Here is a 19728-nt window from a genome sequence, read left to right on the forward strand (position 1 = left end):
TCTCCCTTATCCCTTCCCCCAATCAGGTGCTACATTTCTTTTCTCCAACCCCTCTTCTTGGCAGAAAACCTGTCTCTCCTTTCTCCCTCCCTGCATACTTCAGTGTTCATACTGTTAGCAGTGTCATTCAAGTAAACCCACTGTCTTCTGCAGCCCCAGAAGCTTTCTTGCTGCTTCAGCTTCTTGACCCCGCATTAGCAGGACATTGTGGCAGAAGGAAAGCTTCTGAGGCTGCTGAAGGCAATGGGTTTACTTGATTGATGCTGCTTCCAGCCTGAAGATAAAGCATGCAGGAAAGGACGGAGACAGGCATCTGTTGGTGTTTTGTTTTGGGTTTTTTTTTTTTTTGGGGGGGGGGGCAATGCTCCCTGCCCCTCACCTCCTCCCAAACTACTGCCATGCTGAAAAGTAAATGTGTGACTTGAAATTTTCAAGTACAGTGTTTGACCTGTGCTCTCCTTTTCCTCTTTAGATGAAGACTGTTAGCGTTGCCTTAGTTTTATGCCTAAATGTTGGCGTGGACCCTCCAGATGTGGTGAAGACAAGTCCCTGTGCCCGCTTGGAGTGCTGGATAGGTAAGTGTGTGTATGCCTGTGTACTTGGGACTGTTGTCTTACTGGCCAGCATTTTCCTTCTGCACCTTTTTGGCTTAATTGGAATTGGCTTTTCATGGGCTACTGTATGTCACCATAAGCCTTCAACTGCATCTATCCAATTACTACAAGCTAGTTCTTGGCAGACACAGCCCCTCCCTCTGGTGACTTGTGTGAATCCCAGATCGGACAGTGGAGCGCCAGTGACTTCTGGGTAGTCTGTGAAATTGAAGTCTTATAATGGCTAGTAGTTTGTTGAGGACAGACATAGGGGAGGAGGGGTTCTGTAGACTAGGATGATTGTGATTTTTTTTTTGTCATGGCCTATTGAGAAAATGTGGCATTCTAGGTGGTTTGAACAAAACAAGTCATAGCCTATAAGAGCTGCAATGTTTTCCCTGATCAATATTCCATTCCATTAGTGATTTCTATTCCGCCATTACCTTGCTGTTCAAGGCGGATTGCATAAGAATTGTCATGATATTTAGAAGTACATAAGGAATAGTCTGGACATTTTCTAATTTGCTAAGGAGTAGATAGTATTGCAGGTGAAGCTTGGGACAGATCTGGTTGTGATATATTGGTTTTATGTATTTTTTTGAAGAGTAGAGTTTTTGTTTCTTTTCTGAAGGTTTTGTAGTCTGTGGTCGAAGTCAGCAGATTGGTGAGTTGTCGGTCCAGTTTCGCTGCTCTGGTGGCCAGTAGGTTGTCATATAGTTTTCTTCGTTTGACATTTTTGCTTGGCGGGTGTGTGAATAGTGAGTGGGTTCTCCTGTGTCTGGTGGAGGTGGATTGAGTTAGTCGGTTGTTCCAGTATGTTGGGCTATCTCCGTTTATAGCTTTAAATAGTAGGAAGTGGAATTTAAAGTGCACTGTGGCTTGTATTGGGAGCCAGTGTGAGTCCTCAGTGATATGTCCTCTGGAAAGCAGTTTAATACATTGGGGGGGGGGGGGGGGCAGGGAATAGGAGGATAGAATAGGTGTCGTAGTCCATTGGGCATTTTAAGCATAGTTGGTGTTCTAAGACCTCTGCAGATAATGAGGGGATCCTGCAGTTGATAGGCTTCCTTTTTTATTTTCCTGTCTTGCCTTTGGGCTGATTGATGGGTCCCTACCTTGCAGGAATGCTGGCTTTGCTGTTCTGTTTGTTTCCCTGGAACTCAAGGCCACTGAGAGCTCGATTTGCACTTCACGTAATAGGTGTCATTCCCATAATGTTTCCCTCTCCCCTTTTACAGGGAAATGACACATATCTTTAGCTCACCTTTTGTTTTATAGCCCAGCGTTAAGCACATTAAACAGTAATGTAAAAAAATTCTCATTGAAAATCAGATGCATGTCCTGTAGGTAGCTAAAGATGGATTAATATTTAAACAGTGGCCTAATGGAGCAGAATGCTTGAGTTTCCTGTTCAAGCAGCCCATAGTGGAAGCCATGTGTCGGAGCAAGCAAGATTCTCCAGCACCTGGGCATCCTGGGTCTTCTGGATGCTTGAGGTGCAGGACTGGCATGGACTAGTCCTCTTCTATATTAATAGAACAATGTCTGGGTATTGTTGCTTCTCTTCCTTCTGTGATCTCTTGTAATTTATGAAGGCTAATCTCTTTTTCCTTTTTCAGTTACACTTCTGTCCTACTTCATCCATATAACAACTCCTTGAGATAATCCCCCATCTCAAAGTTAAGGGATTATTATTATTTTTTTTTTTTTTGAAGTCTCACACCATCCAGTGATCACTGGATGTCAAATGATCTCCACTATAACATCAAACTCAGTCCCCATTCATAAGCAATAAGAGGAAGATCCTCAAAACCCACTGTGCCTTTAATGATGGTTACTAAACTGGTTCCAACCGATTTAGTGTGCAAGTATTCTACCAGCCAATTCCCTTTCCCTCCCACTGTCGAGCAACCCACCCGACACACACACACAGTGCACCCCCCCTACCCCCGGCATCAGCAGGGATGCTCCCTCTCACTGCCACAATGACCCCCTGCCCTCCCTGCCTTGTTCACAAAGGCTAGCCAGAGGGATACCTACTAGACAATGACACAGGAACAAATTTTTCCCTGTCCCCGCGAGAACTCATTTTCCTGTCCCATCCTGGTGAGTTCTTTTCCAGTCCATGCCCCATTCCTGCAAGCTTTGCCTTCATTTGCACAAGCCTCAAATACTTTAAAATCATAAGTGTTTGAAGCTTGTGTGGTTAAGGCAGAGCTTACAGGAATGGGACAGCGACAGAACTCACAAGGATGGGGCAAGAAAATTGAGTTCCTATGGGTATAGAGAAAAATTGTCCCTGTGTCATTCTCTTCCTCCAGCCAGCAGGCCTGCCTCTTCAAAACTATGGGCCTTCTTCTCCCCGGCACACCCTGGGATGCACCAGGGAGGGGCCTAAGGCTTTGATAGACTCCTCCCATAGGAGGGGCTTAAGCAACCAGTGTGGCCTGTATGGGTTTCATTACTAACTGCAGGAACAATTCTCCCTGTAAAGAATCCAAGATTCCCCTACTTCTAGGAGACCCTGCAATAGGGATATCCCAGTCAATATCGGGCATGCTAAATTAGTGGTTCCTCCCTTTCAAAGCTATATTTTGAATGTCTCTAAATCTCTGTCTACTTCTATATAGTAACATAGTAGATGATGGTAGTTAAAGACCCGAATGGTCCATCTAGTGTGCCCAACCTGATTCAATCTAAAAATTTTTTGGGGTTTTTTCTTCTACTTAGCTATTTCTGGGCAAGAATCCAAAGCTCTGCCCGGTACAGTTCTTAGGTTCCAACTACTGAAGTCTCCGTCAAAGCTCACTCCAGCCCATCTACACCCTCCCAGCCATTGAAGCCCTTCCCAGCCCATCCTCCCCAAACAGCCATATACAGACACAGACCGTGCAAGTCTGCCCAGTACTGGCCTTAGTTCTTCAATATTTACCATTATTTTCTGGTTCTAGATCCTCTGTGTTCATCCCACACTTTTTTGAACTCCGTCACTGTTTTCATCTCCACCACCTCTCTTGGGAGCGCATTCCAGGCATCCGCCACCCTCTCCGTAAAGAAGAATTTCCTTACATTGCTCTTGAGTCTACCACCCCTCAACCTAAAATCATGTCCTCTGGTTTTACCATTTTCTTTTCTCTGGAAAAGATTTTGTTCTACGTTAATACCTTTCAAGTATTTGAACGTCTGAATCATATCTCCCTTGTCCCTCCTTTCCTCTAAGATATACATATTCAGAGCGTCCAGTCTCTCCTTGTACGTCTTTTGTCACAAACCTTCTATCATTTTCATCGCCCTCCTCTGGACCGCTTCAAGCCTTTTTGTGTCCTTCACCAGATACAGTCTCCAAAACTGAACACAATACTCCAAGTGGGGCTCACCAATGATTTGTACAGGGGCATCAACACCTTTGTTCTTCTACTGGTTACACCTCTCTTTATACAGCCCAGCATCCTTCTGGCAGCAGCCACCGCCTTGTCGCACTGTTTTTTTCGCCTTTAGATCTTCGGACACTATCATCCTAAGGTCCCTCTCCCCGTAGTTCTGCCCTTTTTTTACCTAGTGTCCCGGTTGGTCTATATGTCTTTTGGTCTTAACTATTGTTTTAAAATTTTTAAACATTATGTTAAAATAAATGTTATTTTTTTTTCTATGTTGTAACTCGCTTAGTAAAAATTAAATTAAGCGACTCATCAAATTAAAATAAAACTTGAAACTTGATCAGCTTTTTACCCTCCAGCATATACGGTTCCTTCCTATTATTAATCCCCAAATGCATTACTCTGCATTTCTTTGCATTGAATTTTACTTGCCAGATTTTAGATCATTCCTGTAACTTTTGCAGATCCTTTTTCATATTTTCCACTCCCTCTTCGGTGTTTACTCTGTTACAAATCTTGGTATCATCTGCAAAAAGGCACACTTTTCCTTCTAACCCTTCAGCAATGTCACTCACAAACATATTGAACAGGATTGGCCCCAGCACCGAACCCTGAGGGACTCCACTAGTCACCTTTCCTTCCTTCGAGCGACTTCCATTAACCACCACCCTCTGGCGTCTGTCCGACAGCCAGTTTCTGACCCAGTTCACCACTTTGGGTCCTAACTTCAGCCCTTCAAGTTTGTTCAAGAGCCTCCTATGAGGAACCGTATCAAAGGCTTTGCTGAAATCTAAGTAAATTGCATCTAGCATATGTCCTCGATCCAGCTCTCTGGTCACCCAATCAAAAAATTCAATCGGGTTCGTTTGGCACGCTTTACTTTTAGTAAAGCCATATTGCCCCAAATCCTGTAACCCATTAGATTCTAGGAAGGTCACTATCCTCTCTTTCAGCAACACTTCACTTCACTGCATATCACACCCTCTTGACCTACAGTGCCTTTTCCTTACCCTGTAAGTGACTGCAATTCTGTTGCTTTAATATTATCTTGAACGTATAATGCCACTCTTTTCTTCCTTCCTTGTCCAGCCCAATATATCCCAGTCGTGGTGCTTCATGAACCACATCTGCGTGATCACCACTAAATCTAAAATAGCCTCTTCCACCATAGCCTATAGATCCAGAATCACACTTCCCATACTTAGGGCATTAGTATACACTGCTTTCCAGACCTTTCCTTTTTACCCGTTTCTGTAGAAGTATTTTAATGTTTCACTTACCTGGGGGCTTTGATCACCAGGCCCCAACAATTCAATAGGCAGACTATTGCTGAAGACCTTAACTTCTCAGTGCCCCTCATTCCTGCCCTGCAGCACATCTGGTTTCCACCACTGAGACCCTTGTGCTGTTCTGGCAATTAACATTTTTCCTGCATTGCAGGACCCCCTGCTTCCAGTACTGAGGGCTAGATTCTCAAAAATATGCATTAAAAATCAATGGACTGCTGTTGCAGCCGTTATTGTAGAAATTTTAAAAAGCGAGTCATAATCCAAAAAAGTTCATGCCAATGAAATTGGCAGAGAGTAGCAAAGATTCGCTACATTTGCATGTGCTCATCGCTGCTGATAGCGATGTGGGCACAAGCACAGAATAAATGTAAACCCCTCCCCCCCAGCAAATCGAGCCACTAAAGTCAAGCAACCCCCATCCGACACGCCCCCACCCAGCAGGAGAGATGCCCCTCTCACTGCCAAGCAACACCCCCTGGCAGCCGGAGAGATGCACAATCACCAATAACTGGAAAGATGCCCACTCCCGCCGCCAAGCAATGCCCCCCGACACCCCCACTCCCTGGCAGCAGAAGAGATGCCTACTCTGTCATGCTACCGCCATCAAGCGACCCCCTTCCCCACAGCAGAAGGAGAGATGCCTACTCCCTCCCCTTGCCATGCAACCCCCCCTAGTGCCTCTGGCAACCCCCTGCCCCCCTCCCCTTTACCTTGCTTACTATGGCTGGCTGGAGGGATGCCTACTCCTTCTGGCCAGCAGGCCTGCCTCTTCAAAATGGTGGGCCTTCCCTTCCCTGGTGCATCCTGGGATGCACTGGGGAGGAGCCTAAAGCTCTGATTGGCCCAGGTTGTTTAATTCTCCTCCTATGGGGGATGTTGGGGGGGTGTTGCTTGGCGGCAGGAGGGAGTGGGCATCTCTCCCGCTGCTGGGCGGGCGATGGGGGGGGGGAGATAGCGTTGCTTGGCGGCAGGAGGGAGTGGGCATCTCTCCTGCTGCATGGGGTGGGGGTGGGGGTGGCATGGTTAGCAGTATCGGGTTAATTTGCGATGCGGCAGGAGAGAGTGGGCATCCCTCCTGCCAATCTTCAATTTTTTAAAAAATTTTAATTACATGGGAGGGTTCTAAGTTGTCAAACATTACTTTCCTGTCAGTGCCTGAGCCCATCAGCGCTTAGGCACTGATCAGAAAGTAAGGCAACAGCTCAGAACTGTCTGCAGAATTTGGCTGCAAATGTGGCACAGTGAGGTTGGAGAATCACTTGGAGTGATCATTTGAATATTAATGACCTAGTTGTACTACATTTGCATGGCTAGAAAACTCGGAAAAGACCACGGTAAGCCATTTTGATAATCCGCTACTAAAATACTAAACTGGCTGGAACTGGTTTAGTGAACACATTAAAAGCAGATTTTAGTTTTGAGAATCTGCCTCTGAGACTTATGAAGCTCTGCCAGTGCACCTCATTCTTGCCCAGCAGCAGCTCAAATTTCTAGTCTTAATTTTGTTTTTCTTTTATTGTCTGATACAAGTCACTACAAGGATATGAGCATACATTCTTTGAGATAATTAAGGACTCTCATGGGTTGTTCTTGCCTCCTCTTTATTTCATTTTCAATGTTGTTGAACAGTCACCGGCATCTTTTTCCCATTGCGTATGTTGTAAGGTGGACATACTTACCTTGATTTAACGCCAGGTAGTGTGACTTACATCAATTGTAATTGATGATAACTTCAGCTTTCTCTGGTTTTCAGAGGTAGAAGGTGAATAATGAAATCATAGAATGATCTAAAAACTCTCTAAGCTCGTTTTGGAATGGGTTTGTGTTATCAGTATTATAAGCAGTTTTATCAGGCTCTCAATATTGTTTCCCTTCTAGATCCTCTTTCAATGGGTCCTCAGAAAGCCCTCGAAACAATTGGTGCAAACTTACAGAAGCAATATGAAAATTGGCAGCCCAGGGTAAGTGCGGCTTTTGCTTTGCATTTTCTTTTCTGTCTTTCTAGCCTCTGACCCTCATCTTTCTCATCTCCACAGTGTCCGTCCCCATCATCTCTTAAGAGTCTTCCATTGATTCACTAGCAACAAACCTTGACCTGTGAATCTATCTTGTGTCCTGCTTTTCTCATGCTGTTAAAGGCTGTTAAGTTGTGTGTGTGTTCTGCTGCACTTCCACTTGCTTATGGCTAGTTCAGTGCTCCCTGTTCAATCCCCACCTACTGCACTGCAGCCACCACAGGGGGAGATGATGGATATGGAGATATGATAGAGACGTTTCATTTGAAAGGAAACTGCAATGAGAGGGTATAGGATGAAGTTAAGAGGTGATAGGCTCAGGAGTAGTCTAAGGTGGTGGTAGATGCATGGAACAGTCTCCTGGAAGAGGTGGTGGAAACAGAGACTGTGTCTGAATTCAAGAGGGCCTGGGATAGGCAGGTGGGATCTGTCGGAGAGAGAAAGAGATAATGGTTACTTCAGATGGGCAGACTAAATGGGCCATTTGGCCTTTATCTGCCATCATGTTTTTATATGTTTCTATCTCCCTTGTGCTCGTAAAGCTCTTATCTCTCTGTCTGCTCTCCTTCCCTTCCTCCTTCCACCTTGTCCCCCAGCTCCTCTTTGCTGTCTGTACACTTTTAATATTTATTTTTTTCTTGTACAATTTTTTAGTTTTGGAAAAATGTTTGTAATATATTCTGCAGTTTCAGCTTGTTACAAAGAATTTCTCCTAACCCTCACCAAGCATCATAAAACTGTAACGAAGAGATGACTAATGCTGCAAGCTTGACAGCACTGATTTGAGTTCAGACAGCATAAGTGTGTAGAAGCCTGGTCATTAGCAGCTCTAGCTGCCTTTGCAGGTTGGGGTGGGTATGATTGATGGCTCAGGGATTGGAGCTTGTTATTATGGCAGCCCTGGTCCATGATAGCTCATAACTAGTCCTGCTGACCTCCATGATGGTTGTTGGTGATTCTGGACTATTTGTTTTGCACAGGACCAAATGTAGGCTGACACAAAGGCTTGACAGTCTGTCAGGCCCTAGATTGAAGACTAAGCTCTCCTTTCAGCATGGCATATGTTCTGTTCTTACTAGAACCGAAGCAGTTGGGATGGGAGGAGAGGGCTCCAAATGGGTCAGTTTTACGCCTACCATGACAGTAATGAACCTCAGCCTCTCAAATTTATTGCTAACTCTTGCTTCATGCCAGAGAGTTCATAAGATATAATGTGCATAGGCAGCCTGCCAAGTATGTTTAAATTCCTTTCGTCAGGTATGTGTTACCCATCAGTAGTTAACTATCGTTCTTCCCCAATTTCTTGCTTTTTGACTGCATTGTTTGGTACTTGAAGATCTTTTCTTTCTCCACTCAATGAACAGAATAATCACTTTTAGTTTGACAAACACTCCATTCCTGAAAGTGTAGGTAGTCAATCCCTTCTCGTGAGAATTCTTGTAGGAAGCATCATTAGCATGCTTTTGCTCCGCCTCCCATTTTTCTGGGCTGTCTTCCAATTCCTTGGTTGTCTCTCTACAAGTGAGATGGTAGGAGGCCGGTCTTTTCTGCTCGTATTTGTTTTTTTTGGACCGCTTGCAAGGCTTTTGGTGCTGCAGAGGATTCCACTCTTGGGACAGCTCTGGCTTCAGGAGAGCACAGACTCTGAGGTCAAGGGTCTGTTTCCAAGGGGCACACTGCTTTGCAGTGCAGCTACTTTTGCAGCCTGCACTACAAGTTCGGGGGCTCAGGGACCGTTCCCTTGGGAGCAAGGCTTGCCCAGGTTCATTCACAGTGGGCTTGAGTGCAGACTGAGTGGCTCTGTTGTAGTTTTTATAGGTTCAGGGCCAACTGCTTTCTTCCCCCCCCAATTTGCGTGATCTAGTGGGGGTTGAGGTCTCCGGCCAGTTTGTTGGACCCAAGAGGCAGTCTGTATTTTAGGCTTGTTGAGGCACAGGTTCTCCTTGTAAGCTGCTTGCAGCTTCCACACTTGAGCTCCCAGCTTTAGCGGTATCCCCAGAAGAAATCTGTAGAGCTGCCACTTGGTCTTCTCTCCATGCATTCACAAAGTCTTACAGGGTGGACGTGGTGGCCAAGCAGGACTCCGCCTTCGGATCTTCAGTTCTGACAGCAGGCTCATCTGTTTCAAGTTTATTAAAACTTTGTTATACCACCTAATCAAGCTTCAAGGCGGTTTGCAAAGACAAAAAAAGGGAAACACAAAAGTATACATAATCAATTGGACACAACACAAATAATAATAGAACACAGTAAACCACAGACAGGACTGAAACGTAAGGACAGTGGGGAAGAACTACAATAATTATAGAGAAAAGAGGAAGTAGGGAGGAACAAGAGGGAGGGAAAACACAACAACCGGAAGTAATGCAGGTCTAAAATGCATGTAAAACATCCTTAAAAGACGATCATAGTCCAAAGGCGTCTTTGAACAGGAATGTTTTAAAGTTAGTCTTGAAGATGTTTAGTGATGTTTAAGTTAGTCCCACCCTAAACTAGAGGAACTGCTTTGATACGTCCCACACATTCAGGAATGGAGTGTCTGTCGCACCTCAGTTAATCCTTCTTTCTAGTAGACGGACACACTGTTCCCGAAGCCCGCCCTGTCTGATGTTCATTTGCCGGCTTACTGTCCCAAAGGTGCTGGGGAATCCATATATCTTGTTTGTTTCCTTTGTCCTGGCTTGACAAGAATAGAGGATGCGACTGTCACGTTGATGCTAGGGGGTATCTATGAAATCTCCCACACTTTTAGTGCAGGTGGTGCTCAAGTTGGTGACTTGTTTTTTACCGTGTTATACAATGCAAATGGTTAAGTTTTGTTTATCTATTATACGTTTAATGATATGAGCAGAGCAGGTGTTTCTTGGGAAGTGTTCCCATACCCTCCCTCTTCTTTTTGCTCTCTAGGGTTAACCATCTGCTTTGGTATGATCTGAGGAGGTAGAGTGAACGAGAGGGCACTCTCTAAAATTGAAAGGGGATAGATTCCGTACGAACGTAAGGAAGTTCTTCTTCACCCAGAGAGTGGTAGAAAACTGGAATTCTCTTCCAGAGTCTGTCATAGGGGAAAACACCCTCCAGGGATTCAAGATAAAGTTAGACAAGTTCCTGCTGAACCGGAACGTATGCAGGTAGGGCTAGTCTCAGGGCGCTGGTCTTTGACCAGAGGGCTGCCGCATGAGTGGACTGCTGGTCACGATGGACCACTGGTTGACCTAGCAGCGGCAATTCTTATGTTCTTAGGATAACCCAGAAAGATGGGAGGCAGAACAAAAAATGCTAATGAAACTCCGTACAAGAATTCTCATGAGAAGGGATTTAACTATCCACATGTTACAGAATGGAGTGTGACTACTAGAAAGAAGATTATCAAGGTAAGAATCTAATCTTTCCCTCTATGCTACCTTCATTCATTTCAAATTCCTCCTGATCTCCTTCCAATCTGCTCTCTCACTTGCTAAACAAGATTACTACATCCACCTAACTGACTCTCTGCTCCAACCTTCACTGCCTTTTTGCCACACTGAAGTCCTTATTCAAGGGCACCCCCCTCCAACCGCTCCATCACTTTGTCCCCATACTATGTTTGAGTACTTCTACAACAAGGTACACAAAAGGGCCTGGGATAGGCACATGGGATCTCTTGGAGAGAGAAAGAGAGAATTCTGAGACTAGATGGATCATTTGGCCTTTATCTGCCGTCATGTTTCTATGTTTCTCAACTGAACAACTTCCCCCAGCACGCTCTATCAGACCCACCCCATGCCACTTGCCACCTTATCTTTGTTTCCTGAAATTACTGAGGAGGAAACTACATGTTTTCTTTCACCATTCAAACTCGCCACCTGTTCCTCTGATCCCATTCCCACCCATCTACTTACCACTATCTCTCCTATTGTCAACCCTCTATCCGATCTATCCTCAACCTATCGCTCTCCACCGCAACTGTGCCCGAAGCCTTCAAACATGCCATTCTTGTACCACTCCTCAGAAAACCCTCGCTGGACCCTATCTGCCCTTTCAACTATTGTCCTGTCTCCTTCCTCTCTTTCTTATCCAAGCTACTTGAATGTGCTGTTCACTGCCATTGTCTTGACTTTTTCATCTGACGCTATCCTTGACCCACTTCCATTGGGCTGTTGCCTCTTCATTCTTCAGAAACTGCCCTTACGAAAGTCTCCATTGACCTGCTCCTGGCCAAATCCAAAGGCCTCTACTTCATCCTCATCCTTCTTGATCTCTCCGCAGCTTTTGACACAATAAATCACCACCTATTCATCGATATGTTGTCCTTGCTTGGATTTCAGGGCTCTGTAATCACGTTTTCCCCCCCTATCTTTCCCATCGCACATTTATCATATGCTGTGATAGATCCTCCTCCACCGTCGGCCCACTGTCATTCGGTGTACCTCGGGGCTCTGTCCTGGAGCCATTTCATTTTTCCATCTACACTTCTTTCCTTGATGCTCTAATCTCCTCCCATGGCTTTTAGTATCACCTCTGATGTTGACTCGCAGATCTATCTCTCTACACCTGAAATCTTGACTGACATTCAGTCCCGGGTTTCAACCTGCTTGTCTGACATTGCTACCTGGATGTCTCGCTGCCAAGGCTGAGCTCCTTATCATTCCACATAAACCCTCTCCTTATCTCCCGTTCTTTATTTCTGTGAACAACCCTTTCATCCTCCCTGTCTCCTCAGCTCACAACCTTGGTCAATCTTTGACTCCTTCTCCTTTTCTTCACTTATCCAACAGACTGCCAAAACATGTTTCTTTCTCTACAATATCACTAAAATCAGATTCTTCTTTTCTGAACACACTTCCAAGACCCTCATCCATACCCTCATTACCTCTCGCCAAGACTACTGCAACATGCTTCTCACAGGCCTTCCGCTAAGCCATATCTCTCCCCTTCAATCTGTTAGAACTCTGCTCCACCCCTTAAATTCTGCCAATGTCGTTATGCCCACATTACCCCTCTCCTCAAGTTACTTCATTGGCTCCCTATTCGCCTCCGCAAACAGTTCAAACTCCTCTTACTGACCTACAAGTGTATTCGCTCCATAGCTTTTCAGTATCTCTCCTCTCTCCTCATATTCCCCCCGGCCACTTCACTCATCATATAAGTCTGTTTTTATCTGTACCCTTGTCCTCTAACTCCAGATGCTCTTTTTTCTACTTTGCTGCACTATATGCCTGGAACAAACTGCCTGACTTGGTACGTCGGGCTCCGTCTTTGGCAGTCTTCAAAGCTGCTTCAATTCCAAACTCCAACCCACCTTCTAAGCCCCAATATCTCTAATTCCCCCACTTGATGTACCTTCTTGTTCAGTTTGTCTGTCTTGACTAGACTGTAAGCTCTTTTGAGCAGGGACTGTCTCTTCTGTGTTTTGATGTACAGCGCTGTGTATGTCTAGTAGTACTATAGAAATGATTAGTAGCCTGATTCCTAAGATTTTCATATCAGGTTTTAGGCGAAGGTGGTTATCTCCACAAGACAAGAGAAGGGATGACATCTATTTTGGATCTTTCCTTGGAGATCTGAACTTCATTAAGACAAGATGAAAGCAAGTTTAATTTTTCTTCATGTATCTGCTTACAAGGGGCCGCTGAAAAGTTTTCAGCTCGGCCAAGAAGAGAATGATATGGAGCCATGAACCTTACAAGTTATTTCTCACTTTTCTGGCCACTTTTTTGTTTCAGTGATATGAAACGAAACAAAAAGTGTTTAGAAAAGTGTGAAATAACTTGCAAGTTTCATGGTCCACATCATTCTCTTCTTGTTTGGGATGAGAACTTTTCAGCAGTCATTCGCAGAGGCATTGCTTTCGGCACCTGAACATCAAAGGTTAAATGACGGTAGGGAGAGGATAGGCCCTTAGATAATTATAGATCAGGCTCCACAGCTTGGAATAAAGTATTTTCTGGTTGGACACAGTCTTCTGATTAAGAAACAAAATAAATCATTCTTTGACTCCTCTCTCAGCACTGGTGGCTGTCAGACACAGCTGACCAGAGTCTCTTAATTAAGAAGCTGGCAGAAGGTAAATCAAGGAGCAGCCTACAGAGTGCCAGTATGAGTCCAGCCCTCTTTGGAGATCATCTGTCACAGCTTCAAGAGATGTTTCTGAGCCATAATTGACTGAAAGGCAGATGGCTTGCTTTCTCCTTGCTCACGTTGGTATCCTAAGAGAAGAACAGCTACCCAAGTAAGGCAAAGTAGTGATGACCTATATTTAGGCAGTAATAAAACGTCTGAATTAGAATTATATACTGCTGGATCTAAACAACCTCTAGGGTAAAGTCTCTAATTAAAGAGGAATTTATAACAGGGACCAGACCTGCTTTGTTGTCTCTAGCAAGCAAAGCAGATTTACTTTTCTGCAGAGTGGATTCCACACCCTATCAGGTGAAAAACCCAGGATCTAGCAGTATCGTTTCAGAAGTCTCTCTTGCTTCGAAACCCTCAACTTTCTGATTTCCCTGTGAAATAGGAAAATGGATACAGCGAAAAAAGAAATGTCTGGAAAACTGTATTGATCCTGGTGCTGTAATTGCAGCCTTGCTTATTGTATTACTCTTGTACGATATGTTAGTCCTGTCCTCCCAGATGAGTTAATGTAATATTCATTAAATGCAAATTATATAAAATCAATTTGGGTTCAATAAAAATATGAGCGTACACAATTTCTAGGTGTTTACAGTAGACAGTATGAGCCTTTGGAATGAAATGTTATAGCAGCTGGGGGACGTCAACGAGAGAAGCAAATTGAGGGGTTTGGTCGTCTGATTTCTGCCGTGAGTGGCCATGCTGCCTTTGTAGACACTTGGCAGAACAGAGAGGAAGGTATTTGGATTTAGCCCAGACTTTTCTCAGTAGTTCCAGATGAATTACATTCAAGCACAGAAGATAATTCTCTTCCTGGAAGGTTCTCATTCTAAGTTTGTACATAAAATAACAGAGTTAAGTTCTGGTGATCTTGGGCAAAGAAGTATCAGTGGAATTGGAGTCTGCCTCCCTTGGTTCTCAGTCAGCTGCTCTAACCCTTAGGCTACTTCATTCCAGGGGGTTACACTAGCTTCAGACTGTAAATCACAGCAGTGAGAACCATTGACAGGCCGCCCACGCCATCTTTTATGGCACTCTACAGGGCTCTTAAGTTTTTCTGCAGTAATAAAGAGAACTTGATGAGCCATCTGCAACAAACCAGTGGGAACATTATTGAATTCCCAGTCCATTTTATGAACTATTTTGTCTTCTCTTGGAGAAAATGGGGATGGAATTGGGTTCATTCTTGTCAGTGGGTCAGAAACTTTGACAACTGTATGGATTCCTATATTTGGATATGTGCGAAGCTAGCAGTACCCCCTGACTTTAATTATCCACTTGCTCTCTAGGCTTTCACACCTGTCAGTCACCACCTCTAGCTCTCACCCTCCATATGCATTACCTTCTGAGAATCTCTTACCCTTCCCCCTTCCTCTCACCACATCTGGCTTTGCCACCCTCCTGACTTTTTCTCATTCATACCCTCCATGATCTCTGTCCCACCCATACCACAAGGCAAAGTCTCTGGTTTTCTTTCAATCCCCTCATTCCTAATTCTCCTTTGACTTTAAACAGTCGCCACCCAAGTTCGTTCTCTCTCATTTCCACCACTTTTCTAGTGAAGATTTTAGGAGTCGCCTTTGAAGCCTCCTTAACCTTTCGTTGACATAATCTCTGCAGTAATGCAGCAATGCTTTTTAAAATTGTGGATGCTATACCCACTTCTCCACTTCATGTTCTTGTCCATGCTCTTGTGAACTCTAACTTGAACTATTGCATCTGCTGGCCTTCCTCTTTCCTTTAATATAGGTTTTTTTCTCCTCCGATATTCAGTATGTTTTATTATAGTGTAAACAAGCAAACTATGTGGAACCAATTCCTGGACTTCCAAGAGTTAAAATGGTGTTGTTTATTAATACAAAATTCAAATACAATAATCACAGTATCATAAAAGCCAAACATTTTGTTTGAGAAATAGTCACTTGCTATAATCAGATGGCCAGACCCTACACAGGCTGTAAGCTGGTAATTTCTGCCCATGGTGTGATTGTAGTGTAGGGGCATGCCAATTGTTTTGATGTCTATGTAATTCAAGCATTGTCATTGCAATTATTTCTTTTGCACTGCTGTAGGTCTACAGTCTAAATGGTTGACATGGATTGTTAGTGCTTCAATGGGGCTTGGTCACTGTTGAGCGTTGCTCTTTAGTGCCGTTGTTAATCTAAACAATGGGGAATGGTTAATTGATGATGACGTCAAGATGTCTATTTAAGGTCCTGTGAAACTCGTGCGAAGTTCAAACTGCGCCAGGAGTCATTTGCTGTTACAGATGTGGTGCAGTGGTTTGAACGCATCCTGAGGTTGTGCGTTCAAACCCACGCTGTTCCTTGTGACCCTGGGCAAGTCACTTAATCCCCCATTGCCCCAGGTACATTAGATAGATTGTGAGCCCACCAGGACAGAAAGGGAAAAATGCTTGAGTACCTGAATAAGTTCATGTAAACCGTTCTGAACTCCCCTTGGAGAACGGTATAGAACAGGGGTAGGCAATTCTGGTCCTTGAGAGCCAGAGCCAGGCCAGGTTTTCAGAATATCCACAATAAATATGCATGAGATAGATTTGCATCTCAAGGAGGCAGTGCATGCAAATCCATCTCATACATATTCATTGTGGATATCCTGAAATGCTGACCTGGCTCCGGCTCTCGAGGACCGGAATTGCCTACCCCTGATATAGAAAAATGAATTAACAAATAAAATAAAAAATTCCCTGGTAAGAAGTTTCACTTTTTTTGGTTTGACTTTTTAATATGCTCCTTGTTTACTACCTTTGTCATAGTTTTGGATTTGTTTTAAGGTAGTCTTTTCAGCAAATAAAAAGACAAAATTTAGTGTTGTTTTAAATTAACAAATTAAAGGGTTTTCATATATTGTATCTGTTTTGCAGCTTGGCAGCGAAGGAGATCTTCTCGAAGAAGATCTTGTAGATTGAAATGCTTAAATAAGGGAGAGCGTTGGGAGCTGCTGAAGCCCCACCAGCGCTGGAATTGCTCTTAACCTCTGAAGATTAATACTGCCATTTGATACATTTCGATTATGTTGTTTCTAAAATGACTGCTGCAATGGCAGAATTAGTAACTTAAATTAGAACAATAAGTGAGGAAACATTACATTAGGGATTTCTATTCCACCATGACCTTGTGGTTCATGGCGGATTACAAATGGTTTGTCCGGATATTAGAAGTGTTTAGGGAGCAGTTTGTACATTTCTTTGAGTTGTTAAGGATTACATCTGAGTTGTCATATTAGAAGTTCATATGTAGTAGTTGCAGGTGATGCTGGTGTTAGTTTGGTTTTATGAAAAGAAGGGTTTTTTGGGTTGTTGTTTTTTTTTTTAAGGTTTTGTAGTCTGTGGTTGTGGTCAATAGGTTGTAGAGTTGTGGGTCGAGTTTTGCAGCTTGGGTGGATAGGAGGTTGTCGTACAGTTTTTTTCTTTTGACGTTTTTGGTTGGAGGGTGTGTGAATGGTACGTGGGTTCTTCTATGTCTGGTTGAGGTGGATTGAACTAGTCGATTGTTCCAATAGGCTGGGCTGTCTCCGTTTATTGCTTTAAATAGTAGGCAGTAAAATTTGAAGTGTATTCTCGCTTGTATTGGGAGCCATTGTGAGTCGTGGTATGCCTCTGTGATGTGGTCATATTTCTTGAGTGAGTTAGTGTGAATCAGTTTGATTCAGTTTTTGAAAATGAGTGAGGGAAGGTGGTATATATATAATTAGAGTTGTGATCCCAGGATGGGGATCTGGAATAGCAATGTTACAAGAGATCCTAGGATCTGAGTAACAAATGCACTATGATACACCCACTGTCTTAGATTAACATACTGATAAATATTTTTTTCAGTTGAGTTCATTCTCATTTCAATTCTAAACCAAGCTATTACCCTTTTTAGTAATTAGCCAAACCTTTTTTAAACCCTGCTAAGCTAATTGCTTTTATCACATTCTCTGGCAACAAATTCCGGAGTTTAATTACATGTTGAAAGAAGAAATATTTTCTCTGTTGTGTTTAAATTTTTCTACTGAGTAGTATTATTGCGTGCCCCACTAGTCCTAGTGTTTTTGGGAAGAGTAAACGCGCAATTCATGTCTGTTCGTTCCAGTTCACTTAGTATTTTATTGATCTCTATCATCTCGCCTCTCAGCCTCTCTTCTCCAGGCTTAACCTCTTTTAGCCTTTCCTCATAGAGAAGTTATCCTGTCATTTTTATTATTTTCATCCCCTTTTCCTTAATCTTTAATTCCACTATATCTTTTTTTTTTTTTTTTTAAATGAGATGACAAGAAAAACATCATAAGGAGAAGTGCAGATATCCTGTTGAAGCAGGACACCCTGATACACATCACGCTGTTGGGAAATGTCATCTGGGATAATTATATGGAACAGGAACTTTCACAGTTCATGGATTTTTCCTCCTGTTTCACCATCCAAACTTCCTTATAAGCCACACAAACCGTGCCCCTTGCTGATGATGTCAAGGATTTCTCTTGTAGATTTCATTATTGCTAAGAGTAGGAGTAGAACATTTCCATCCTGAGCCATTCATTTGTCTTTACTTGAGAATAGTATTGAAATCAATATCTTTGATGGGTTATTTATGTTAAAGCTGGTATTCATACAGCCTGCTTGGAGGCTAATACTGATGAAGAAATTATGATCTGCTCCAGTGCTCTGAATTGGTCACATTTTTCTTTGCCAAGTTTTATCGAGTGCGTTTGTAAATTCTTTGGCAGTTTCCCATTACGTGTAGTATTTCTCCTGATTAAGACCAAGCACTAGCGTTATTCTGCAGTGGAGCTGTAGATGGTCTGAAAATGTCTGAGACTTTTCCTGGTAAAGCTGAAGTGAAAAAAAGGGGATTTGGAGCTTCAAGACCTGCGGTTGCAGAATGAAACATTTTTCTCTAAAGAATTTTTCTTACCATCAGATTTCAGGCAGTCAGGCTTAAACTGATGACACATGACTACCAGAGAAGCCTCTTTCTCACCCCCTAAAAGGAAAAAAAAGTAAATTCAAGTGAAGAAATGAATTTTGTAGCTTCTTTTTCTGCCTCTCTCAGCAGTAGAGCATTTGTGGTATTAAAATATTTCAAACGAGGGACATTGATCAAACCTTCATCTGTCACCATCTACAGTATATGAACAGTGTGTGACACATAGTGACATGCACTTGGTCTGTGGTAGAGGCGAGGCCTATTCTTGAGTGAGCTTTAACTGCTGAAGGCTGCTGCAGAGCCAATTACTATTCTGTGAAATAAACTAATTTGCAAGCTAAAACAAACCATAAATTCTGTTCTTCATTCTTTCCAGTCACTTACCTCTAGGGCACAAAATCCATAAGATTTTGGGAAACATTGTGTGAACTTTTTGTGTCCAGCCAGTCTTTTCTGTTTATTTGTTTATTTAGATTTCTATCCTGTCCTCCCGTGAGCTCAGAACAGGTTACAAAAGCACATTCACAGTAGATTACAGTAGACTCATACAGTCAGTTATATTAGACATTCATGGTACATTCCATAGGACAGCCATGGCAGCATAGGACATGACAGGATGCAGAGAGATGCTCATGTGTTGGAGTGAATCCCGGTGCCGCTGTACTTCTATGCTGCTATCATTCTGGTTTTAGGAAGTTGTATACGAGGAGCCTGAACATCAAATTGCTCAGCTCCTCTTTGGGAAGCACTAGTGCAGGGCTATTCAATTCCAGTCCAAGTTTTCAGGATATCTACAATGAATATAGATGAGAGAAACTTTCAAGCACTGCCTTATTGGTATTCAAATATTTCATGTACTTATTTGTGGCTATCTTGATTAGTAATAACACAAAAGACAGTGGATGATGAGACAGGGAGGGGAGATAGGATTGAAGTCTACAAAATCCTGAGTGGAGTAGAATGGGTACAAATGGATCGATTTTTCACTGTCAAAAATTACAAAGACTAGGGGACATTCGATGAAGTTACAGGGAAATACTTTTAAAACCAATTGGAGGAAATGTTGCAGGCTGCTTGCCCTGGATCGGTAACATGGAATATTGCTACACCTTGGGTTTTGACCAGGTACTGGTGACCTGGATTGGCCACCGTGGGAACAGGCTACTGGGCTTGATGGACCATTGGTCTGACCCAGTAGGGCTATTCTTATGTTCTTAGTCCAAGCAGCAGTGTCTAGAGGAGTCATTTGCTCGACCCTTCTGTGGGGGACTTTGTGAAATGATTTGTATGTGGTAACATAGTAAATGATGGCAGATAAAGACCCGAGTGGTCCATCCAGTCTGCCCAACCATACTTGCTCCATAAATTAATTATTTAGTTGAAATGGTCCTTTTTCTTAGATATTTCTAGGC

At 43.2% G+C, this 19728-nt stretch overlaps 1 protein-coding gene across 3 annotated transcripts in view; it reads left to right on the plus strand.

Moving 5' to 3' along the window:
* Nucleotides 1-19728, plus strand: part of RPTOR (regulatory associated protein of MTOR complex 1) — a 496675-nt gene that overhangs the window by 95645 nt on the left and 381302 nt on the right. For all 3 annotated transcript variants that reach the window (XM_033960074.1, XM_033960072.1, XM_033960073.1), the window contains exons 2-3: nt 473-575; nt 7138-7220. In XM_033960074.1, the coding sequence (XP_033815965.1) occupies nt 473-575; nt 7138-7220 (186 nt within the window). The remainder of the gene's footprint in view (nt 1-472; nt 576-7137; nt 7221-19728) is intronic.

Source organism: Geotrypetes seraphini, chromosome 10 (genome assembly GCF_902459505.1).
Source record: "Geotrypetes seraphini chromosome 10, aGeoSer1.1, whole genome shotgun sequence".
Lineage (NCBI taxonomy): Eukaryota > Metazoa > Chordata > Amphibia > Gymnophiona > Dermophiidae > Geotrypetes > Geotrypetes seraphini.